At 35.2% G+C, this 27,143-nt stretch overlaps 1 protein-coding gene across 1 annotated transcript in view; it reads right to left on the reverse strand.

Moving 5' to 3' along the window:
- Positions 1–27,143, reverse strand: part of KCNH8 (potassium voltage-gated channel subfamily H member 8) — a 394,745-nt gene that overhangs the window by 178,251 nt on the left and 189,351 nt on the right. Inside the window, exons 4-5 of the mRNA XM_054483001.1 lie at positions 12,095–12,222; positions 6,860–7,100 (exon numbers count right to left, since the gene is read on the reverse strand). Of these exons, the coding sequence (XP_054338976.1) occupies positions 6,860–7,100; positions 12,095–12,222 (369 nt within the window). The remainder of the gene's footprint in view (positions 1–6,859; positions 7,101–12,094; positions 12,223–27,143) is intronic.

Consider the following 27,143-nt stretch of genomic DNA (forward strand, 5'->3'; position numbering starts at 1 on the left):
TTTGGTTTTGTTGCCATTGCTTTTGGTATTTTAGACATGAAGTCCTTGCCCATGCCTATGTCCTGAATAGTATTGCCTAGGTTTTCTTCTAGGGTTTTTATGGTTTTAGGTCAAACATTTAAATCTTTAATCCATCTTGAATTAATTTTTGTAAAGGTGTAAGGAAGGGATCCAGTTTCAGCTTTCTACACATGGCTAGCCAGTTTTCCCAGCACCATTTATTAAATAGGGAATCCTTTCCCCATTTCTTGTTTTTCTCAAGTTTGTCAAAGATCAGATGGTTGTAGATGTGTGGTATTATTTCTGAGGGCTCTGTTCTGTTCCATTGGTCTATATATCTGTTTTGGTACTAGTACCACGCTGTTTTGGTTACTGTAGCCTTGTAGTATAGTTTGAGGTCAGGTAGCGGGATACCTCCAGCTTTGTTCTTTTGGCTTAGGATTGACTTGGCAATGTGGGCTCTTTTTTGGTTCCATATGGACTTTAAAGTAGTTTTTTCCAATTCTGTGAAGAAAGTCATTGGTAGCTTGACGGGGATGGCATTGAATCTATAAATTACCTTGGGCGGTAAGGCCATTTTCACAATATTGATTCTTCCTATCCATGAGCATGGAATGTTCTTCCATTTGTTTGTGTCCTCTTTTATTTTGATGAGCAGTGGTTTGTAGTTCTCCTTGAAGAGGTCTTTCACATCCCTTGTAAGTTGGATTCCTAGGTATTTTATTCTTTGAAGCCATTGTGAATGGGAGTTCACTCATGATTTCACTCTGTTTGTCTGTTATTGGTGTATAGGAATGCTTGTGATTTCTGCACATTGATTTTGTATTCTGAGACTTTGCTGAAGTTGCTTATCAGCTTAAGGAGATTTTGGGCTGAGACGATGGGGTTTTCTAAATATATAATCATGTCACCTGCACACAGAGATAATTTTACTTTCTCTTTTCCTAATTGAATACCCTTTATTTCCTTCTCCTGCCTGATTGCCCTGGCCAGAACTTCCATCACTATGTTGAATAGGAGTGGTGAGAGAGGGCATCCTTGTCTTGTGCTAGTTTTCAAAGGGAATGCTTCCAGTGGTTGCCCATTCAGTATGATATTGGCTGTGGGTTTGTCATAAATAGTGCTTATTATTTTGAGATACGTCCCATCAATACCTAGTTTATTGAGAGTTGTTAGCATGAAGGGCTGTTGAATTTTGTCAAAGGCCTTTTCTGCATCTACTGAGATAATCACGTGGTTTTTGTCTTTGGTTCTGTTTATATGATGGATTATGTTTATTGATTTGCGTATGTTGAACCAGCCTTGCATCCGAGGGATGAAGCCAACTTGATTGTGGTGGATAAGCTTTTTGATGTGCTGCTGGATTTGGTTTGCCAGTATTTTATTGAGGATTTCTGCATTGATGTTCATCAGGGATATTGGTCTGAAATTCTCTTTTTTTGTTGTGTCTCTGCCAGGCTTTGATATCAGGATGATGCTGACCTCATAAAATGAGTAAGGGAGGATTCCCTCTTTTGCTATTGATTCGAATAGTTTCAGAAGGAATGGTACCAGCTCCTCTTTGTACTTCTGGTAGAATTCGGCTGTGAATCCGTCTGGTCCTGGACTTTTTTTTGGTTGATAGGCTATTAATTATTGCCTCAATTTCATAGCCTGTTATTGGTCTATTCAGGGATTCAACTTCTTCCTGGTTTAGCCTTGGGAGGGTGTATGCGTCGAGGAATTTATCCATTTCTTCTAGATTTTCTAGTTTATTTGAGTAAAGGTGTTTATAGTATTCTCTGATGGTATCCTCTTTATCATTTTTATTGCGTCTATTCGATTCTTCTCTCTTTTCTTCTTTATTAGTCTTGCTAGTGGTCTATCAATTTTGTTGATCTTTTTAAAAAAAAACAGCTCTGGATTCATTGATTTTTTGATGGTTTTTTTTGTGTCTCTGTCTCCTTTAGCTCTGCTCTGATCTGCTATTTCTTGTCTTCTGCTAGCTTTTGAGTGTGTTTGCTCTTGCTTCTCTAGTTCTTTTAATTGTGATGTTAGGATGTCAATTTTAGATCTTTCCTGCTTTCTTTTGTGGGCATTTAGTGCTATAAATTTCCCTCTACACACTGCTTTAAATGTGTCCCAGAGATTCTGGTATGTTGTGTCTTTGTTCTCGTTGGTTTCAAAGAACATCTTTATTTCTGCCTTCATTTCGTTATGTATCCAGTAGTCATTCAGGAGCAGGTTGTTCAGTTTCCATGTAGTTGAGCGGTTTTGAGTGAGGTTCTTAATCCTGAGTTCTAGTTTGATTGCACTGTGGTCTGAGAGACAGTTTGTTATAATTTCTGTTCTTTTGCATTTGCTGAGGAGTGCTTTACTTCCAACTATGTGGTCAATTTTGGTATAACTGCAATGTGGTGCTGAGAGTAATGTATATTCTGTTGATTTGGGGTGGAGAGTTCTGTAGATGTCTATTAGGTCCGCTTGGTGCAGAGCTGAGTTCAATTCCTGGATATCCTTGTTAACTTTCTGTCTTGTTGATCTGTCTAATATTGACAGTGCAGTGTTAAAGTCTCCCATTATTATTGTGTGGGAGTCTAGGTCTCTTTGTATGTCTCTAAGGACTTACTTTGTGAATCTGTATGCTCCTGTATTGGGTGCATATATATTCAGGACAGTTAGCTCTTCTTGTTGAATTGATCCCTTTACCATTATGTAATGGCCTTCTTTGTCTCTTTTGATCTAAAGTCTGTTTTATCAGAGACTAAGATACCAACCCTTGCTTTTTTTTGTTTTCCATTTGCTTGGTAGGTCTTCCTCCATCCCTTTATTTTGTGTCTATGTGTGTCTCTGAACGTGAGATGGGTCTCCTGAATACAGCACACTGATGGGTCTTGACTCTTTATCCAATTTGCCAGTCTGTGTCTTTTAATTGGAGCATTTAGCCCATTTACATTTAAGGTTAATATTGTTATGTGTGAATTTGATCCTGTCATTATGATGTTAGCTGGTTGTTTTGCTCGTTAGTTGACGCAGTTTCTTCCTAGCCTCGATGGTCTTTACAATTTGGCATATTTTTGTAGTGGCTGGTACTGCTTGTTCCTTTCCACGTTTAGTGCTTTCTTCAGGAGCTCTTTTAAGGCAGGCCTGGTGGTGACAAAATCTCTCAGCATTTGCTTGTCTGTAAAGGATTTTATTTCTCCTTCACTTATGAAGCTTAGTTTGGCCGGATATAAAATTCTGGGTTGAAAATTCTTTTCTTTAAGAATGTTGAATATTGGTCCCCACTCTCTTCTGGCTTGTAGAGTTTCTGCCAAGAGATCCGCTGTTAGTCTGATGGGCTTCCCTTTGTGGGTAACCCGACCTTTCTCTCTGGTTGCCTTTAATATTTTTTCCTTCATTTCAACTTTGGTGAATCTGACAATTATGTGTCTTGGAGTTGCTCTTCTTGAGGAGTACGTTTGTGGCATTCTCTGTATTTCCTGAATTTGAATGTTGGCCTGCCTTGCTAGGTTGGGAAAGTTCTCCTGGATAATATCCTGAAAAGCATTTTCCAACTTGGTTCCATTCTCCCTGTCACTTTCAGGTACACCAATCAGATGTTGATTTGGTCTTTTCACATAGTCCCATGTTTCTTGGAGGCTTTGTTCATTTCTTTTTAATCTTTTTTCTCTAAATTTCTCTTCTTGCTTTATTTCATTCATTTGATCTTCAATCACTGATACTGTTCCTTCCACTTGATCAAATTGGCTAATGAAGCTTGTGCATGCGTCATATAGTTCTCGTGCCATGGTTTTCAGCTCCATCAGGTCATTTAAGGTCTTCTCTATGCTGTTTATTCTAGTTAGCCATTCATCTAATCTTTTTTCAAGGTTTTTAGCTTCTTTGCGATGGGTTCGAACATCCTCCTTCAGCTTGGAGATGTTTGTTATTACCGATTGTCTGAAGCCTTCTTCTCTCAACTCGTCAAAGTCATTCTCCATCCAGCTTTGTTCCATTGCTGGCGAGGAGCTGTGTTCCTTTGGAGGAGAAGAGGTGCTCTGATTTTAGAATTTTCAGCTTTTCTGCTCTGGTTTCTCCCCATCTTTGTGGTTTTATTTACCTTTGGTCTCTGATGATGGTGACGTGCAGATGGGGTTTTGGTGTGGATGTCCTTTCTGTTTATTAGTTTTCCTTCTAACAGTCAGGACCCTCAGCTGCAGGTCTGTTGGTGTTTGCTGGAGGTCCACTCCAGACCCTGTTTGCCTGGGTATCACCAGCGGAGGCTGCAGAACAGCAATACTGCAGAACAGCAAATGTTGCTGCCTGATCCTTCCTCTGGAAGCTTCATCTCAGAGGGGCACCCAGCTGTATGAGGTGTCAGTTGGCCCCTACTGGGAAGTATCTCCCAGTTAAGCTACTCAGGGGTGAGGGACCCACTTGAGGAGGCAGTCTTTCTGTTCTCAGATCTCAAACTCCATGCTAGGAGAACCACTACTCTCTTCAAAGCTGTCAGACAGGGAAGTTTAAGTCTGCAGTAATTTAATAAATATTAAATGGTATGAACACTACCTTCACATTGTAAAGATACAATATTACAGGCGACTATTTTGTCCCCAGTATTTTAACTTATTTCTCAATGATCACTTTTAGGCCACCTTTTTGAAATATTTGACAGAATAAAGGTTTAGGGAAACAGAGAAATATTAATTTAAGCCATTTTTCTAAATATGCTATAATAAATTGTAGATATGCTTAAACTCATTTAAAAGAAAGAGCAGGCAGATAACAGCAGGAAAGAATAGGAAAGTTTTTACTGCTTATAAAAATAAGTTGGTCAACAAGAGATTTCAGGCAGGAGTCACACTAGAACTGCTTGCAGACCAAAATTTCAAATCCTAAATGATTCTTTGCAGAAGGTAAACTGCAAAAAAATTGGAATGGGTTTTCATTCCTTTGCATGTAGCCAGTAAGGGATGGGTATTGCCTACTGGGAGAACCATCTTGCTGCCTGAAGCACAGCAGAAATGACAGTAATAAAAAACACAGAAGAATTTAGGGGTTGCTATCAGGGGAGCAAATGAGTCTCCATTGGTTTAGTAGAGAAAAGCAGCCTTAAAACAAATAAACAAAAACTTTTAAAATACCTCCGTCAAAGGTATGAGTTTTTATGGGAGTAAGTAAGTCATCATCTGCTAATGAACATGTGGTAACAGAAGTGGCTTCTAAGGCCAAAGAATTTCAAATATCTAAGAACCAGGAAGAATGGAAAGGAAAGTTCAAGATATAACTCGACCTAATAACAAAGTTGTAAATAACAATAATAAGATGATGAAGTATTTGTTAAGCAGATACTTACATCTATTATTTCACAAAACCCTATGAAATCACGACTACAAAAAATGAAGGCTTAGACATGTTGAGTGACTGCCCAAGTTCTTGAGAACTTTGACCAGGTCATGGAGAGTGTTTTTAGGATGCTAATTTATGTGTGCATCAGCGGTGGGTGGGAGGAAACGTCAAATGTTGGCAAAGTAAAAGGACACAAAACCACAGACACACCCAATCTGTCTACCATTTTCATTTTAAATTCTTGTTCAAACTGGAATGTTATTTTCCATTTAACCATTATTTAATAGATCCCTTTATGGTTACATCTTTCTAATAAAGGATAGCTATATTTTAAAATAAAAAAATTAAAAATAAAATTGCCATCTGCCTAACCAGACAACATTGCCATCTAGTGGCCTAAACACACTACAGCTACCACTTCTGGGGTGACAGCAGAGGTCCTATCAAGGCTCTGAAGGGTGTGCCCAGTAGACACAATGTGAATAACGATGCCAGGCCATACCAACAGCATACAAACTCATCCAAAGCAAACGTGTTGACATTCAACCAGAAAACGCACTCTAGCCTCAAAGATTTAACAGCTTCACTGAGAAAAAACCAAAAAAACTAAAAAAAAAACCGGCTACTACCACCATTGAACCAAGGTTTTGATGTGCCTCACTGATTTATTTTTCTTTAAAATTTTAAGATCCATTTCTCACTCCTTTGTTCACCTACCTGCTTGAAAATGTTTCCAAACATCCTCTCATCTTTACAGTAAGAATATAGCCCTCTATCACCATGACCAAGAAAAGAAGCAGGTATCAGCTGCTAATGACAGTCAATAAATCAACAGGGACTCAATCTGTGACTTAAAGACCCGGAATCTGTCCTAGAATGAGCAAGCCAGAGCTAGGCTTTCGTCTAAACAAGATGAAGATTTAAGGGACAGGAAAATAGGAAAAGGCTTACAAGATTGGCACAGATGCAGCTTCAACTGAAGTACACAATATTCTAGTGATAAATTATCTTAACAAACATCCTTTGGGGCCTTTTCTTTAATTAAAATCAGATACTCACTGCTTCTCCAGATTTACCGCAAGGCTTATGTAACCCTTTGTTTCTGCAACCAGGTCATTTATTGAAACCATCAACATGCTGAAAGGGCATGGAAGGGCATGGAGAAAGAACACGTCAAGGAGTGGACCACTGTCACAACACCACTGGTGGGTTTTTGTCAAACCCCATCTCTGACCCTACAAGTTTGAGATCATGAAGGATGTGAGAGTACAAACAAAACAGCTGTTAAATCTTTTTTAGCCCATTTTGGATGAAATAAGTATAGAAACACAGGAGATCAGTTTAGATCTGTTTGAATAAAGGGACAGGAAAAGTTGGAAGAGGCAATTTTCAGAAATCCAAATACAGTATGTGCTTCTCCAAAATTTGCATCAGAGGCTGAATCATGCCCATGCAAATGGATCTTAGTTCAAATTCATGTCAGAAAAATCTGGAACACACTTCACTTCTCATATGCAAATATCCTAGGAAAGCAGCTGTTTGTTCTTACCTATAATGAAAAGAATCTCCACTGCAATGTCACTGACGGTTGTGCTCCGAGTTGTGGACAGGTCGTCATTGCCAATAAAGCAAACGTTGTAAGGTACAGTCACAGCAACATAAAACGTTGCCAACAAAATAAGCCAGTCCCAGCCAGCTTTAAAAGTGCTAAAATGCAAAAGTATGAATTTGGACTTTTTTGCATCAGAAACTTTATACTCCGGAAATGCTGGTTTATCTACAAAAACATTCTGTGGATGAAGACAAAAAGGAGAGAAAGGAGAAACACAACATTAGAAACAAGGATTACATAGCTTGAAACACACACTTTTGTGAGTAGGATCATTCACTACACAATGCAATATCTTACAAGTGACTTTTAAAAGTTGGTGATGCAAAGCATCTAAACATCTAAAACTGAGCAGAGATCTTTGTTATAAGGAACAGGAATATGCAGAGTTTAGTCATGAAGCTAAGTGAGTAACCCAGATTTTGTTCATTAAAAAATAAAAAAGACCATTAACCTAAAATGTCATCAAAAAACATTCAGTTACATGTAATCCTAAACACATTATAAACACAAAGCTATATTTACATTCCTATTGTCATAAGAACATTCTGTATACTTGTAGATTTCTGATGACAGTCATTATCTAAAGACTATATTTGACCTGATATTTTAATGATGACAGCAATGGTACTTTTCTTTCCAAAAAGAATAGATATATGACCAATATTATATTGTAAACAGTTTACATTTCTTTCCAAATATAGCCAAGTCATGCTAACTACTTTCATTTTTTGCATTGTGGCTGTTGGTGAAGTTGGGAACCCAAATCTCATTACCTTGACTGGCACAGATGCACTCTGACATGGGCCAGACATTGTTCAGATGGTAAAGTAAGAAACAGTTACTTAAGAGTTATTAGTCAAGTCATGGGAGGAGAAAGCCAATGTTCACTGTGCAGCTGATTAAATGCAGAATAGCTGGAGCTTTTGATAACTGCAAAAGCACTTCACTTTGAATGCAGTTCAAATTGATGAACAATTCCCTTGTTGCTAGAAGACAAAGGGAGGCCCAACAATAGCATGTGTGGAAATTTGACAAGCCTGTGACCAGATACTTGCAGACCTGGCTTTGACCTCAATTAATGGGAAATACCAGATAGGTAATGGAAACTTATATTTGAAAGTTTAGTTGAATTAACAGAGCAGTTATAAATTCCAGAATACATATTACTTGTAGGTCACAATGTTGTGTTCTTGTCTCACTCATTGAGGGAAGGGCAGATTAATGTGATGTGTTCAGGGATCCTGAAGTACCTGAGGATTCAAGAAAGGTTCAGAAAGATCAGGAACATTTAGCTCTAAGTGGTGACTGTCAGTGATTGAATAGTTTTGCTACCTTAATATTAACGCACCCCTGTCTGGCATTTCTCTTTGGTAGGTATTTTCAACCCATGTTTCTACTTCCTGTTAATATTCTCACTCAACCCACACAGGCATCTCATAATGTCAGTACTTCGTGGTGGGTCACTGTTAAACTACTTCCAGATGGTCCTTAGATGCCCACTGCCACTGCATCTATGTTTCATACAATTCCCTCATATGTGTCCTGTCTCCTTTGCCTCATTCTCTGGTTTCAAGAAACCAGTTCCAAAGGTAGACTTTGGCATAAAACAGAGAAGGGGAGATGAAGTAGCCCCGTTGGGCTTCTCATAAAAATTCAGGCTGTTACATTGGAAGAGGGAATTAAGGTCTATAACCATTAATCTTCTCACCACTGATAAACACTTCAAGTTGTAATAACATGACTGGTTCTAATCCAAATTTTCCCTGAATATTTACTACAATAAAGAATTATCAGAAGCCATGGGAAATATCTCATTTTCTATCCACATAAGTTTTTTCTATCACATTACAGAAATTAAAATTTTACGTTTTTTGAGGGAACATCCATATCTAGGGTAATGATTTGGGAAAACTCAAAAGTGAAGTTTTTGTTTTTGTCTTTGATTATGCTGATTATATGAAGCATTAGTGATTCTGTCACAAAAGTTCAGCAATATATTAGTTTTCTGTACAAATCAGAAAACAAATCACATGGTTTCATTTTGTAAGCTACTTAGAACATATTTTAAAAATATTTTTAAAAGATACTGAGAATTCAATTCATCTGAGATTAGATTTAAATTTTGAAATGTTGTCAAATCCTGCAAACATCTTTACATAATCACCTGAGTGAAAAAAATAGATGCTTCTCTTTTTCTACCAGCTTTTGTAATGTTTTATCAAAATCCTTTTGAATGAAAAAAATTCTTAAAATTGTAAAAAAAATGGTACACAATTGTAAAATTATGCTTTTTAGCAGGAAGTAGGGGGAAAGACATGTTATTTATAACTGTCAAACATGGAGTTTGCCTAGTCTAAACGTTAAGTTTATCTTATTTATTAATCTTCAAGCATATTTCTTTAGTACCAATGGTGTTTTAGATGTTTAACCTCTAACCTATGAGTTATTGAAACATACTAGTTAACTCCAGTGCCTAATTAAGGTAATTGTTTCCTAATCTATTTTTGCAATAGTGCCTTTGAAACTATCATCTGAATGCGCAAGAGAATGTGAAAATGTTTCTACAGTCACTTCAGTGAGTGATCTAAACCCAGTGTATGCCTTTGATGATCACCACTGTCCCCGACAGAAAAATGCATTTGTAGCACTCTCCTTTCAAGTTTCCAAGGCTCTAGTGTGATCTTTAATATTTCTTTGTGTCGAAAACATTTGCATCATATCATTCTCATTTGATTGACAGAATAACAAATCAAGGAAGGCAGAATTTGAAAACACCTTTTTCAAGGTATACCAGGCAAAGTTAGAGCCAGACTAAAATATGTTGCATCCTGATTCCCAAACCTGCTAATGACCTGATGAGTTCATTTGACTATGGCTGAAGCATATATTCCTGTTCCACAGAACTGAATCTGAGAAGCAGCAAGGTAAGAGTCAGAAGCACAGTGGCTTTGAATTAGAAGATTAAAGGTTTGCTTCTAATAAGTTGGTTTTTTTTTCCATCATTAAAATGGGACTAATGAAAATCAGACCTAGTACTGGCTTGCTGTAAAAATCAAATAATACGATGTAAGTAAAAGGAACTTGTAAATAGCAAAGGGCTATAAAATGTTAAGAATTATTTTTTGTGTGTGCAAATGTTATTACAGCCAGAATTTCCAGAAAATTTATTGTTTATTCAATAAACTATACAAGTCATTTCCTCTTCTCCCTTCTGCCTTCCTTCTATCTGCCATTTAACCATTCTACTCTGTTATCCTTGAAAGGAGATGGTGAACAGGTGAACAGGGCAAGTCCTGATTCCATACTTTGCTTCAGGAATAAGATATTACCTGTAGTATTAGAGTCACTGTGCTGTTAGGCATCTTAAATTACTATGTATTATTTTAATGCTCTACTCCGATGTTTGTATTTCTTAAATAAATGGCAATTAAGCAAATTAGCTAAGTAGTGGGAGTTATAGTTTTTTTGAAATCAGATTTTTAAGTACTGCTTTGTACTTTGTTGAATCTAAAGGGAAAAATAGCATGCCCAGCAAATGCATTTTAAAGCTCACTAATACTTGCTATGTTTAAATTCTCCACTAAAAGCTAGATAGTGTCAGCTTTCAGCCTTACAGAATCTGTGGATAATATTTGTTTAGGTGCTTTGCTGGTTGATTTGCATGGAATCAAGCCCAGATGCGGTTACCTTTGTTTCTTCCTATAACTTGCTTATGTCACTAAGGCTGACTTGGTAACTGAAAGGGGATGTAAATAGGCACCAGTGGAAGGATCCATAGATCAAGTGGTGTGCACTGTTTCAAGCCTCTCCCTGGATTCCCAGGAAATCAATATAACACTAAGGCACAGTTATCCTTAGAGAAACTTTATATTGAATTAGGACCAAAAAAAATAATCAAAGCGTGACCCTCCACAGTGGTACATGGCAGACCAGCACGGACATGGTTGATGGTCCTTGGAGGACAAATGATTCAAAACATCTTGTTTTGGCTTCCAGAAAGTTGCACTGAAATAGAGCCAGGCTTGCAGCACTTTCATGTCAGATCTCGCTCTTCGCCCTGGGTTCATACATCTTTCTTTGTTCACTACAATCAGAGAAATGAATACTTTGTATGTCTGATGAATGGTCCTGTTTTATCAAAGCATGTGTATGTCGGATTAGGTAGTCCTTGAGCTTGCTATGTTAAAAATGAAATGCCAAAGGATCCCCCCTCTGTCCTTAACTCCCAGAACTTCTGGATCTTAAATCGATTCCAGAATAGATCTGGTTGTTTCATGTGACTTTTTCTTGTCATTGGCAAGTTAGATGCTGGTATTTAATCTGCCACCTATGGTCACACAACCCCCCATACATGTTCTGATGATTCCATATGGCAAATTAATGACATTAACATGATTTTAAAACTTTGAGTATCTACAACTAAATAGACATTGTTCTAGGTTTCTCAGTGAAGTCTCTTAGTGCTAAGAACCAATTACAAAATTCAGTGTGAAATCCTGGAAGATATATGTCATGTAAAATGGGAAATAATCACCTTATACAGGCATAGTTATTTGTTGTGGCTTTGACAGATAAGACACCATATTTCAGAAAGCAACTCTATTGTAATTTACTAAAAGTGTGACTTTCCAAAATTGTTTAATGTATGGTATGCAATTGTTAATCCAGTGTTTTACTGTGAAATTTTCAACTGTGTTTTATATAAAATGTAAGTTTTTTCATGGAGTAATGACTTTGATTTGGTCATGTTCCTCCTGGATAAAAGCATTTGTAGAACTAGATAACATGCAAAGCAGATGGAACTAAAATTAAATTTGAGAAATTTTAACCAATAAACTATGAATGTGTAATATGACTTGCTGCATCATTTTTGTTTCATAAAATGTAACCAGTGTGTCCCCATTTGCAGTGTCCCTAGTACCATATTGTACTTCACTGCAATAATATTCTAATCTCTATGCTGTGATAACACTATGATTAAGCACTTTTATTATAGAAATGCCTCATGACTGCTGACCTTTTCCAGTTTGTTCTTTATAGAAAAGCACAAACCAAAGTGGAAAAAAAATCTAGGCAAGCCAATAAATGGGTAATTGAGGCCTTTCTTTAGCGAGTCAAACATTGCCACCAGGGGAAACACTAGCATTCATCCTGTACACACATACCACCTACGTTATTTATTTTCAGTTTGTTCTTTTCTCTTCTTTGCAGGTGCCCAGAGATGTGATAAAGGACTGCTCGACTCCGTCTCCGGGCTGAGTCAAAGTGGGTCCCTGCTCTTGATCTTCCTTTGACTTTGTCTGGGGGAAAATAAAACTCATTAGACACACATGCATGCATCATTTCACCTCAAGAATGTCATTTTGACAGTTCCCTTTCAAGAGCATATTGTACATGTTTTCCAATACCTAAAATAATCTGCTGGATCCTAATGACATTTAATTTAATTTTAGTCCTTTATGATTTATATATTTTTATCATCATATTGACTGCATTAATTTTTAAAAATTAAAGTAAAATATACATGAACATAGAAGAACTTTCAAATAGTTCAGGAAATCATTAATGGGTATTACTCCTTTCTTCCTGCTATTCCACACTGAAATCCCTAATTCTACTCTCAACATTTAAAAACATTCTTTCCAGAAAAATTTCTAATATGCACCCTATATCCACATTTATAATTATTTTTTCTCTGCATAAATGTAAGTTTACAGTGAAAACTGTTTACTTACTACTTTTTTCACATTAAAATACTTGTAAATCGTTCCATATTTGCATATTATAGTTCTCTCCTATTTTTTAAATGGCTAATAGCATACTATGTTAAGATTATAACTAACCTTATTAATTTTACTATTTCACTATCATGAAGATTCAGATTTATCTAAGATTTTTTGTCAAAATCTGTGTGGCCAATCCTGCAAAGAAAACTCTTAAATGCATACAGCTTTGAGTTTATTCAGTAAATAAATTACTGGCAGTGGTATGTACATTTTAAATTTTGGTATACATATTCCAAATTTCATTCTAGCAATTTACAGTACCAGCAAGTGAATAGATGTGCCTGCTTCACCACACACATACCAAAACTATAAACTATCAAATGAATATTGGCCAATATTTGGATAGTTGAAAAATGCCATATTAATTTATATTATAAAAATCATGAGTATGGATGAGCATGCTTTAAATATTTATTGTTCATTTGTATTGATATTTCTGGTCTATTCATTTTTGTCAATTTTAGAATCAAAGTAGTGTTTTTAAATTTATTTGCAATAGCTCTTTGTATACGAGAGTAATGGCCATTTTCTCATCATATGTGCCACCAAAAATGTTCCCAATTTGTTGCTTGACTTTGGAATTTGTTTATGCAGTTTACAAATTTTAAAGTATCTGTTGTCATGTTAGAGTATGTAGTTAGTCAGACATGAACAGTGCAGGAGAGGACCACCTCCCCAGAAATGTCAAGCAAACATTAGTTGATGGTCTGGTGGTTGCTAAACCGTCTCTCTGAAATGATAATTGGCCACAGCCAGCGCTAGCAAAAGATAGTCTCCTGATAGATAGAAAACACCTGAGCTGGTGATCTTACGCATTGAAAGAGTGGGCTCAAGCATGCACACTAAGAGGCAAAATGGTATTGTTTAACCGGTATATAACCTTCCTCTGGGAATGCACTACTGGTAAGGGAAAGCACCTCAAGTGAACGTGTGCACAGCTTCAGTAAACACACTGTGCATACAGCCCCTCCCTAGTGCTGGCAGGCCACTGTGCATGTGGACAGCCCACCTCAAGAGAAGAATCAAGAAAAGAGAACTGGAAACCCTAGAACCATGCCAATGTGTAAAACCCCAAGTCAAGGGCTGAACAGGGAACTTGGATCTCTCAAGTCACGTGCTTGGCCCACTTCCAAGTGTACATTGCTTCCTTTCATTCCTGCTCTAAAACATTTTAATAAACTCTCAATCTTAAAACTTGCCTTGGTCTTTCCCTCTGCCTTAAACCTACTTCTGCCCCTTGGCTGAATTCTTTCCTCCAAGAAGGCAAGCATTGAATTTGCTGCAGACCTGTATGGATTTGCCACTGGTTTTAGTCAGACTTATCCTTCTACTTCTGGTGTCTAGACATTATGCCCTGCATAGCCAAACTGTTGTCACACAAAAATATATGCAAGTTTCTTCCAATATAATTTGCCCTTACTTTAAAAAGTTTTAACATTTAAATTTTTAATCCAATTGCACTATATTTTAGTAAAAAAAAGTAAGGATCTAGCTATATTATTTTCTTTCTAAAGGGCTACTGTTCAAGAAAAATAAAGTGGTTATGTTACATTAAGAAATATTTAGTCATTATTTGATCAAATGGTCAGCATACAATTTCATCCTAAATAAATTGAATCTATGTCACAATTATTGCAAAATATAAAAACATTAAAATCTGTTTATTCAAGCTTCATCATAAAATCTCTCTACTGTTATAAAAGCTCTTTGATATCTCTCCTTCATAAAAATAATTTGGTTTAGTTGCTATGTCATGGAAGCCATATGACTGTTGTTGATGCCTACTGTGTGCCAGGCTCTGTTCTAGATCTTCCAAATTTATTATTAAAATTGATCCTCATAAATATCCTATGAAATAAGTATTATTATTCTCCATTTACAGATGAGAAAACTGAAGGTCTAATAACACATTAGATGGTCACACATCTAGTAACAGGAGTAGAGTCATTATGTGAAGTCAGATTGGTCTCAAGTCCCTCTTCTTTCCACACACAGAACCAAGTCTCTTAGTGACTTCAATCAGTGTTCGGGACTGCTGCTTTTTATCGACTTTCACATAGAGTAACAGGTATTATAATTCCTGCCCATCTGAGACTTCACTCCAAGTCTTTCACGGACTTTAATTACCCCACCTCCAAAATTCCCACACCACTCTGGGATGCTTTAATGACCAGCAAATGGGGTGTTTAATTCACCGCAAAAGTCTAATCGAATGTTACTTTTAAAAAAAAAAAGCATTCACCTTTTGCTACATACTTGAAAGAATACTGAAAATAAAATTTGCTACATTACTATAGACTTGAATCACTAAAAGTAGATTTTAAAACACCCAGAATAATATCAAAAAGGACACTTTTTAAAAACTTGTGGCTGAACAAGGCGCATTTCATTGTTACTGCAAAAAGTTAAGATCATATCTTCGTGTGTTAAATTTTCTGACCTACATAGAATCTTTGTAAATTACATTTGAAAATGTAATTATTACTCCAGCAAGGAGTAATTTTAAATATATTTAAACTTGAAAACAGCCAGAGTTTTCAGACAATCTCTACAGAAATTTGGTAGGTATGGCCAACAGGCTGCTTATACAATATCAATTGGCTTCAAAATGTCAAGTGGAATTACAATGCTAACTACAAAATGAACCAGATTAGATATTTACAACAGTCAATAAGCCAATTCCCCTCTCAGTGAGACATCTAATTAATAACAGATTTTCCAAATCAAATGATTGCAATTTTATCATCTTAGAAAAGGTCCCCTCAAAGGGAAGTGTCAAAGAATAATCTGTGTTAGTCTTGACTCTAAATGGAAGAAAAAAAGTTTTCTGTGAAACTATTTAGTCACAATTGAACCCTCATGCAAGATTGGGTTGAAAATCATTCTACTTTACTGTAATATTCATGACAGCAATATTTCTAATCTGCATATCTACACAAACCACAAACACATCAGTATGTACATATATACATAACATATGGGTGTCTGTGTATGTATAACTAGAAATAAGCCAAGTGTCCACAAATAAAACAATGCATACAGGCATAGTAATGACCTAGAATATCATAATTCCATTAAACTGAACTTACGTAGGAAATAAATGGGAAATGAATGAAACAGTGTCTTCCTGTTAACACAGAAATATCTCAAAAACATAATATTGAGTACAAAAGCAAAAAATGAAAGATCACAGAAAACATGGCAACATTTTAACAATATTCACAGACATGTAAAACTAAATAACATATTGTTTAGAGAAATGTACAACTGCTGTAAAACTGTATGTAATCACATGACTACAACCAGCTGCACAAGAGGCTAGAAAATAGAATCTCCAGTTGACCACCGTGTCTTACTAAATGGTATTAGTACAGTTGTATTTCTTAAACTGGATTGGGGGTATATAATGATTTGTAATAATATTTTATACTTCATATATATTTTTAATGTAAAATTGTTTCACCACAAAAAGGACAATAATCAAGTGACATCAAACCATTTCACAGTGAAACCTGATAACATTATACAGAGTGGTAGTGGTAGTGGTGGTGGTGGTAGGGAACAAACTGCTTGAGATGGATGACCCAGGGCTAAAATCTGAAGAATCAATAGTTGTTAATCAGATAGGGTCAGAGGAGCAAAGACAAGGTGTGAGGATCTCAGGCAGAAAGGAGTTCAGCATCTTTGAAGAACTGAAGAAAGTCCATAAGAGTTAGTATATGGTGAAAGGAAGGGAGGTAAAAAGGGAAACTAGAAGGTAGGCAGAAGTCAGACAGCTCATCCAGCACCTTTGAAGCCACACTAGAATTTTTGCTCTTGACTATAAGTGCAGTGATAAAAGTATTAGGAAACAAACAAATAAAAAAGCCTAAATTATTTTTTTAAAGCCTAAAATATATATTTGTAGCAACTTGAATAAGAAGATAACTCCCTCTTTCTCCTCTCTCTCCCACTCCTCTCTCTCTCTCTCTCTCTCTCTGCATGTATATGTGTGTGTATTTTTTTTTCTGTCTCCCTCACCCTCTTCTTGTTTCCTACAACAGAGCAGAGATTAGCAAGCTACAGTGCTGGAGCACATGAAGCAACAGCAAGATTTTAAACTTGCAAATGACATGAGAACATTTGAGTTTTCAAAAGAACAAACTGACTTGTAATGTGTGATTTTATTAGAAAGAGACAACAGAAGTTGATAGGAGATTACTCAAGAGCCTGTTTTAGTAATCAGTAAAAACATGGTAGGCTTAGACTAAAGTGGTAGCTAGCAGTAGACGTGGAGCAAAGCTGGCACATTTGAAATACATACAGAGATAAAAGTTGCCTGGCTTTGTCACTTAGTTGATTATGAAATTATCTAGTAAGAGTGTTCAGAGTAAAAGGAGAAAATCTAGGCCCTCCCTTTTTCTTTCAGTGATGAAAAGGTGAAGATTTCAATTGCCATCTGGTCAATGAAGGTAAATGAGTAAAATACAAGAGGAGGAGGTAGTGGTCAGTAAGCAGGATAATTTAATAAGCCATTTTAGTTACTAAGCAACACTGAGAGATGAATATTTCCAGGAAAAAAATTAAAGTTATGATTAGACTCCACTAAGTTAGGACTTCTGAACAAAACATCATGTATTAGCAATATTCCCTTAACCTCCATCATGTTCTAGGCATTATGCCAGGAACTTTGTCTTGGTTCTTTTTTAATCCTCACTTTGTTAGGCATTAGTTTTTCCATTAACTGAAAGGGAAAAAAAGCATAAAACAAACCTAAAGATCATCAAAATTGTGTACTTGTCCAAATTCACACAGTAAGTGGGAGGGCTGATATTTGAATTCTCAATGAACTTGCTTGAAATCACATGTTCTTTCCAACTCAACATAGTAAATAATAGATCATTGAGCTGTGAGCCAGTCTGATTTTTTTACTTATCTGTGTTATCATGTTGGGTCAAAATGGATCTCTCCTAGGCAGGAATTATTTTCTCTGCTAGACAAGGTCTTCTATTATTCTGCTCTCTTTCTTGCACTAAAAAGGACATACGCTGAAATATACTCTCTCTCCAGTTGTCATTTTAGGCTTTATTTCCTTTCCACCTTCTCTCATATACCTTTTACATTGTAAACTACTTTTATAACATGCTTTTTTAAAAAATAGAGCACTTGTTCCCATTTAAATATCAATGCAGAAACTTCTAGTTCAAGATGCAAAGGAAAAGTTCTTTTTAAAAAATTACAATAAAATTGTGAATTTTTGTGTTCTAAATTATATAGCATTAAAAAACGTTAAAAACACAGGAAATCTGAAAATCCAAAATCACAGTGAAATAACTTCATCTGTCTCAGAAATTGATAGCTGCGGTGGCAAAAAATAAATAAAATTATAGGGAATGTTAATACATTGATTTACATGTTATTAATGTTAATACATTAATAATGTTAATGTTAATAATGATCTATAATTAATTAATGAGTATGGTATCTACCAAAGAAGGAATTTCTCTTCATATGCTCATGGAACATTCATTAACAGTTGATTTTGTTCTGCAAAGACAATTTCAAAAATATTCCAAAAAATAGAAGTCATGTGTATGAAAACAATTCTCCATATAATGGCTCAAACTCTATTTTGATTTATTAAATTTTTGTATAATTTTTTATATTAAGAGAAATTAGTAAGTAAATTTGTAGACTTTTGGAAATAAAAGACTGTTTTTAAAAAGAAATAATTAATAGGCATATTTGATATCCAAACTCAATGGATGTAATCAGATGAATGAGAGAAAAATTTATACTTAAAATGTATCTATTACAAAATATATCATATAAAAATATCTAATACATGAAATAAACTATATATTTAAAATGTTAAATATGTAGAACTATAAGATACCAAATAAATATAATAATTTAATAGGAAAACAACAAATAAGAGTAAACTAGGTTATAGAAACAAAAAAATAAATGAAGCAGAAAACATTTTTTTTAAAAGGTGGCCAATTAAATGGAAAGAAGATAAGAGAATTAAACTTTTGGCAACTATATTCAAGGAAAAGAAATAAGACCAACACAAATAATATTCAGAATGAAAACAAGATCATGAATTTGGCAGATTTTAAAAATTATAAAATTATTTTGTAGAAAATTATATTTTCATAGTTTTTTTAGATTTAATGAATACTTTGAGGGCAAGAGTCAATTACCAAAATAGTTCCAAAAAGTAGTAAAAATTTTGAATAGACCAGTAATGTGGAAAGAAGCAGAGAAAGAGCCCATCTCATGTCACTTACCACCCCTCTCTGACGCCTATTTCAGAGGGTGTTAAAGTCAAGGTTATCAAGCTTTAAAGGAACAAATAATTATTTTAACAACTTCAGAGAATAAAAGAGCCAAAAAATTTCTGAATACATCTACAACTCTGGAAAACTTGGTACCAAACTAGATGTGTATAATAATAATAATAAAAAAAATACATATACCACTTTCACTTATAGATGCAAAAATCCTAAATAAAACATTAGTAAACTGAATATAGAAGTACAGTAAAAGAAAAATAAATCAATCTCATGTAGCATTTATGCTAAGGGTGGTTCCTTTTTAGGGAATCAATATAATTCAGCAGATCTGTAAATAAAAAAAAAACACATGACCATCTCAGTAAATACCAAATTTTACATATAACTCAGTAAACATTTGTGTTTTTTAAAAAGATCTTTATAATAAACAAGCAATAGAAGGACTCTGCTTTAAAAATATTCAACAGTAACCAAGGGAACAGCCTTATTTAGTGGGGTGGCAGTTTTTATAACTTATAAAAAGGCTAAAATCTAACAATTACATATATTTTAAAGAGAGAGAATAAAGGTAATTTAAACTCATTATGGAAAATTGGGAAATACAGAAAAATAAAAAAGAAAGAATGCCTGATTGGCTTCAATGTCAAGAATTTCATGCATTTCCTTCCAAATTTTTATTGCATTTATTTTTTATAAGCTCAGCTACAATTAAATAGTATACACACATTTCTTCCTTGAATATGAAAAATAATACATGTGCATTTTACTAAATTTAGAAGTGAAAAACAGTGTAAAGCAGGAAATGAATCTCTTTCATAATACCATCTTCCAGTAATAATTTAACGTTTTGGTGAATTTATTTTTTGGCTTTGTTCTAGGCTTTCTTTTTTTTTTTTTTTAACATCACTGACCTCATATAAACTAATCTTAAACATAATTAACACAGGAATAATTATAGATCCTAGATATAAAGAGGATTTAAGGGGAAAATATCTGCCAGTGAACTTGAGACTGGACTTTTAGTTTTGTTCAATTAAAAAAAAGCCTGTGACTCAGTTCATTCAATACCAATTTTGAATATATACATCATATATATATATGTAATCATTATTAAAAGGTTTGAAATGCAAATGGCCACAAATTAAGCCCTGCTTTGTTTTGTTTTTTAAAGATGAGGTTTAGCTGTATGGCCCAGGCTGGAGTCCAGTGGCTATTCACAGGTGCAATCATCGCAAGCTATAGCCTTGACCTCCTGAAGCTTTGCTTTTGTGATGGGAAATAAAAAGACAGGTTCTGCTTGCTGAGTTGTAGCGCATGTTACGCTACACTGGCCAGATGCCTGCTCAGGTCTAAAAGCCTGGAGTCTACAGCTGCTGGGAGTGTACCTGTCCAGAACCATCACCTCTTAGGCCTCAGTCCACTTATGAATTTCCCTCAGGTGAAGGGAGTGACTCTTCCCAGAACATCCTGCATTCAATGACGGTCCATACGGGACTGTAATGAGGGGCCTCTGCCCAATTCGAGACAACTCTGCAGAGCACCCAGTTTTAGCTGCTGGTGAACTTGGAGTCAGCAAATATCTTATAACTGCATTGCAGCCCAGTTTGTCCCTCTGCCCACTCTTCTTCCTTTTATTCCTTTATATAAACTTTTATCCCAAAAGTGCTGCTAAAAAAAATTTCCTGTATGAACTGTGGGGGAAAAAAGTGTGCCCCAGAAAAACTAGTTGCTGATACACAAAAATGACTACAAGTGAAAGAGGAATCATGTAGGGAATTGATGAAGGGTGTTGTTTACACTGTGAACTGAAGAATCCTTCTGGATTAATATATAACTGGTCCAAATTTGTTAAGGAAAGACACAAATTTATATCTTCCACATTCTTAAATTTACAATTTTGAATCGTTTCTGTTGGCTGGAATACATTGTCATTTTTTAAAGAAAAGTATATGGATTGTGTATTTTATCATTTTCCACGTATTGAACTGTACAACAGTCTATTGTGAATTTTGTTACTATGAGAGTGTTATAAAAACCTGCTAATCTCTAGGTCTAACAAGAGCAATAGCATACTGCCAGGGTCAGGGCAGGGGAAGCACTCCAAACCTGTGTAGGCAACAGGGGAAATGTTGTCTGCAGAAATTTAAAAACAATAATAAATCCAACTACATTTGGTCAGCTTTGTATTCTTACCATGTGTTTGCAATTCTAAACAAAAAATCTTTTATTGATTTAGGTTCAAAACAATTGCAACCACTCATCTGACAAATGACTTATTTAGATGTAGAATATATAAAGAACTCTGAATACTCAACAATAAGAAAACCAAACAATCCAATTAGAAAATAAGCAAAAGACATTTCACTAGAGGATATAAGAATAGCAAATAACCACATTAAAAGATGTTTAAAACTACTAACCATTAGGGGCATGCAAATTGAGACTACAATGAGATATCAATAGACACCATATGAGATTTCAATACATAATAGCTAAAATAAAAAATAGTTACAGTATCAAATTCTGGTGAAGATGTGCAGAAACTGGATCACTCACACATTGCTGGTGGAAATGTGAAGTAAAACAGTCACTCTATGCCAGGCTCAATGGCTCACGCTTGTAATCCCAGCACTTTGGGAGGCCAAGGTGGTCGGATCACTTGAGGTCAGGAGTTCAAGACCAGCCTGTTCAACATGATGAAACCCCGTCTCTACTGAAAATACAAAAATTAGCTGGGTGTGGTGGCATGCACCTGTAATCCCAGCTACTTAGGAGGCTGAGGCATGAGAATTGCTTGAACCTGGGGGGCAGAAGTTGCAGTGAGCCGAGATCGTGCCACTGTCTCAGCCTAGGGGACAGAGAGAGACTCTGTCTCAAAACAAAAGAAAAAAAATAAAAAGAAAAACAGTCAATCTAAACATTAGGTTGGGAATTTCTTGAAGAAAAAAGCCTTAAACATATACTTAACATACAAGTGAGCACCTGCATTGTTGGGCAATTATCCCAGAGAAATGAAAGCATGTCCTCATGAAGCCCTGTGCACAATTGTTAAGTAAACTGGTCTATCTATACCATGAAATACAATTCAGACTTAAAAAAGAATAAACAATGAATGTAGGCAGCAACTTGAATTGATCTCCAAGGCATTATGTCCAGTGCAAAAAGCTAATCTCAAGAGGTTACACATTGCATTATTCCATTATAGCATTCTCTAAATGTTGTAGATGGAGAACAGACTAGCAGTAGTAGGGTTAGGGATGGTAGAGGGTGATGGGGTTGGTATGACTGTAAAAGGGTAGCAACAGGGAAATTTTTGTAGTGATAGAATTTTTAACAAAAGCAAAGCAATGTTTATTGCTGGGCTGGAGGACTGTATGTGAACCTGAAACTGCCCAATATAAGGAAGTAGGCCTGAAATCTTGAGTCAGTTTAGTTCACACATGTGAAGTGTATGTGAAAAAAAAAAAACAAACCTAATGTAATGCAAAAATAAGTGATATACACATCCTTAAAGTACTAATACTTGAAAAAATTTCTCCTACCAAATATTCTGATATTGGCCATTTTGAGTATGAATCTTCACAAGTAAAACAGTTCAGAGTCTGGGTATTTCATTGTATTTGACTTAGAGTTAGTTTCATCATGATAGAAGACTCACCGTGGTACACAAATATAGTTAGATAGAATAAATAGGAGCTAGTATTTGATAGCACAACAGAGTGATTACAATCAATAGTAATTTATTGTACATTTTACAATAACTAAAAGGGTACAATTAGAATGTCTGTAACATAAAGAAATGATAAATGCTTGAGGGGATGGATACTCCATTTACCCTGATATGACTATTACGCATTGTACGCCTGTACCAAAATATCTTATGTATCCCATAAATACCTACGTCTATGATATACCCATAAAAATTAAAAATAATTGGCCGGGCACGGTGGCTCATGCCTGTAATCCCAGCAGTTTGGGAGGCTGAGGCTGGCAGATCATGAGGCCAAGAGATCGAGATCATCCTGGCCAAGATGGTGAAACCTCGTCTCTACTAAAAATACAAAAAATTAGCCAGGCGTGGTGACACGCACCTGTAGGCCCAGCTACTCCGCAGGCTGAGGCAGGAGAATCACTGGCACCTGGGAAGGTGGAGGTTGCAGTGAGCCGAGATTGTGCCATTGCACTCCAGCCTGGCGACAGAGCAAGACTCCATCTCAAAAAAATAATAATAAAAATAAACAAATAAATAAAAATAATTAAAGAAAGAAGTCCATCTCAAAATCTAAATCTTCTCAAAGTCAACATGTAGCTACTGTTACCAACATCAGAAAGCCAGAAACTTAGATTATAAGAAAAAATCTCAAAAAAACTTCCCCCTAGTATTAGAAAATGATACAAAGTATGAATTTTGATTTTTAAAAAACTTTATTTATACTACCTTGTAAGAAACAGTCTACCTACAGTGAACTGATTATCACTTGGTATCATTGGTTGGAGATTTATGTCCTTCTGGGAAGACGGCAGATACTACAATTTTGAATCTTACTTCTTCAGTAGAGGATATGACATTTTAAGAAAAAATTGAGAAAATGTCTGGTGGAATTCAGCTTTGAAAGGTAGTTCAAAAAACTAGGCACATTGCCTATAGGTGATCCTCTAAAGTTAAATTATGAAGAAATAAGAGTTTTCCTCCTTACAAAAATATTGTAACATTTGCCTAGGAAGTTCTGACTATGGGAAGACCCTCCTATGTTTGTACTATATGATACCAAAACAAAACCAAAAATCACCCTATTAGTGGTTAAGAATAAAAGGAATGTTTTGGTTTTCCTACTCCTTGCATTAACTTCCTGATAGTATTTCCCAAATCTTATGTTGTAATGTTCCCAAATGGCACAATTTCAGGATAACTTGATGCTCCCAATATTAAAATATTTAATTATTTTTATATTGAATATAAAATTTTATATTGAATTATTTTATATTGAATTAAAATAACTTCAATTCAACTTAAATGTCAAAAATAAATACGACTCCCACAACAGTTTCACAATAGGTGTTAGAAATTCATTGTCTTCTTATAAACCAATCAGTTACAAGGAAGATGCTGTGAGACACCAAGCTCATATAAACAATTTCTGACTTCATCGAGATCATATATGGTTGGAAAAATAGATGTAATTGAGGATATGGTGGTACATATGAGCACTAAATGGAAGTATTTGTGGAATATAAGGAAGACGTTTACAAGGGAGAATAAGAACAATAAAAAAATCAATAGAGAAACTGGCCTCTGGTCTGAGCCTAGAAAACATACTTTTGGCCAAGCTTATGGAAGAAAGAGAATTCTAGACTGAGAACGCTTAAACAAAAATATGTTAGAATACTTTATCATTTGAGAAAAATATTACATACATTATGCGTGGTGGTGTGTAATGGATGCTGTGGGAGACAAAATTGAGAGTAAACTTTCAGTAAAATTTATTAGAGATCTTGCATAATAGGCTAAAGAATTTAATCCTTTTTTTTTTTTTACTTTTAGAAAAAAGCTTTATTAAACACTCAAGAGCATACTTCTCAAAATCACAGAAGAGTTTCCAAATAAAAGTGTTAGAAGGAAAAAAAAAAGCTAAAAGCCAATCAGAAACAGTTCGGGTGTGCAGAGGACTGGACAGGGGACAGGGACTGCACATGGGAAGGAGCCACTTTTATATTCCGTAATTTGATCTTGTTGTGCCAGAATGCATGCTTTTTTTTCCTCCAAATGAGGAATTCATTTCAAATCAGAATTTCTTTTATTCTCCTGGAATTGAAATGCTTAGCGCTATCTCTAACATCAACCATGGGATTTTTGAAGTTATCCCAAATTTGCAATGCAAAGCACTTTTATGTATCTTCCAGTTGTAGGTCAGAATAGCAAAAGTGAATGCTAAGACCAAAGTTTTTACCCTCCTAAAGAAAGACATTCCCTTCTAGAGAGCAAATCTATCATAAAATGTCAAAACTAGAAGAGAATAAAATGACAGGAAAAAAAACTAGAAAAATATCCTAAAATATCAAATGTAGTCATTTCTAAATATAAGCCATAATTATAGCTTTACCTATTGTCTTATTGTTCCTATGCTGCTTCTAGAATGTTACATCAACTATACTTAGCTTTACTCTCCCAAAATCTTGGTGATGAAGCTTTCTGAGTGTGCTTTCCAAGCAAAGATAAGGTTATAGTAACATCAAAGATTAGGTGAGGTTTATAGAAAGATATATATCCAGGCTTACCAAAATATTTAGTCAAGAATATAGTATGTGATCAGCTTTCAAAGCATTTACAAGTGCTGCAAGTTAGTGAAACAGCTGTCTCCATAAACAGAGGAAATGTGGGGAAGCCTCGGAATGCCCTTCTGGTTATGGCACATTGGAATCCTAACTCTTAAAAGAAATATTGGGGTTATGTAGATGAGGAAGATGTTGTTTGACTTCTGCTTTTGGATTTGGAGTGATGTATTTATTAAAGAAAGGTTTTAGAAGCAGAAGACCAAACAAATGGTGCCAGCTACAAAATCTCTAATGGATTGGTAAGAACTATCCTTTGGTTATTTACTTTTTAGAACATATTTCTGACAGTATTTATCAAGGACATAAACAAAGAAATCATCCAGCAACACCCACCAAAAGAAAAAAAGTCCCTGCATATTGTATCTATAGCAAGTATAATAATATGATAGAAACAGGATTCTTTTATTCACTATTTTATTCTAATGCTTAGTCAAATATTGGTTAGCAGTTTCTTTTATGGAAATTCTAATCACACAAAATAATGTATGAATCAAGAAAGATAATGTGTTTTTCTCAACTTTTTCTTTTCAAAAATTGCAATCACTCAATTGTCCCTAATCATTGCTATTACTTTCTATTTATATATTTTTTTCCACAGAATTTATGAAGACATTGACTAATGCTGTCTCTGGAATCTTTCATAGATAAAATGGCCCTAAAAGCAAATTTTTATTGCTTCTCTGGTTGTGCAATTCAACACGTTGTTATTGAAAAGTTGCTAATTGTTTAGTTCTATTTACAGTGTGTGAAATTTAAAGTGAGTAGTGGAGGGATACATGGTTTAAAAGACCCCCAAATTCATCATGGAGCATAAAACTGATGGAAACAGTTTGGAAACAAATAGATTAAAATACAAGGTTACAAATATTATTAATAAGCACCAGAAACATTAGACAATACTTCTGAAAAAGAAAAGATTTCATATGGATTTAGGAATAGGCAATGATAGTTTATTTGGCAAAAGGAAAGTATGAGCCAAGGCTTAGTAGTAGCAGTAACATGGCAAACTCAGGAAATAATAAGGCATCCAGCATAAGAGAATAGTAATTGTCAAAATGCTTAATAAATCTTGAAGCAGTTTTTGAACATTATCAGTAAGTTTATAACAAATATGTTTGATTGTTATAAACAGTGGTTAGAAATTTTCAAAAATGTTTTTCTTCCAGGAAAAGGTAATGGGACAGAAAAAAAATGAGACAGAGAGAGAGACATGTAGAAACAGGAAGAAATAAAGTAACACTTATTGAGCATCTCAAGTTTCAGTTAATCACTATGCATAAACTATATTAATATAAATCTAATATTAACCCTTTGGGGTAAGTTTTGTCTCCTCTATTAGTTAGTAGAAGAGAAGACTTGAGGTAAAAGAGCTTACATATTTTGCTCAGTGTCATATTGCTAGAAATAAGTAGACCTGGCATTTATTTGGAGGTCTATATGTTTCTAAAACCTGTGTCTTTTCCACTAGGCATATTGAATTAGAAATAATGATGACAACACTCACTCCTTATAACCTGAGAAACCAGTGACATCACTGAAATTGTCAGGAGAGACATGAAAAATAAACAAGGAAAGATAGGAGAAAAAGGTGGAAAGTGTAATAAAAGGTTAGATTGTCTATAATTACGGCCATGGGGCCAGGCGTGGTGGCTCAGGCCTGTAATCCCAGCACTTTGGGAGGCTGAGACTGGCAGACTGCTTGAGGTCAGGAGTTCAAGACCAGCCCAGCCAACATGGTGAAACCCCGTCTCTACTAAAAACACAAAAATTAGCCAGACATGGTTGTGTGTGCCTATTATCCCAGCTACTTGGGGGGCTCAGACA

This window comes from Pongo pygmaeus, chromosome 2 (genome assembly GCF_028885625.2).
Source record: "Pongo pygmaeus isolate AG05252 chromosome 2, NHGRI_mPonPyg2-v2.0_pri, whole genome shotgun sequence".
NCBI lineage: Eukaryota > Metazoa > Chordata > Mammalia > Primates > Hominidae > Pongo > Pongo pygmaeus.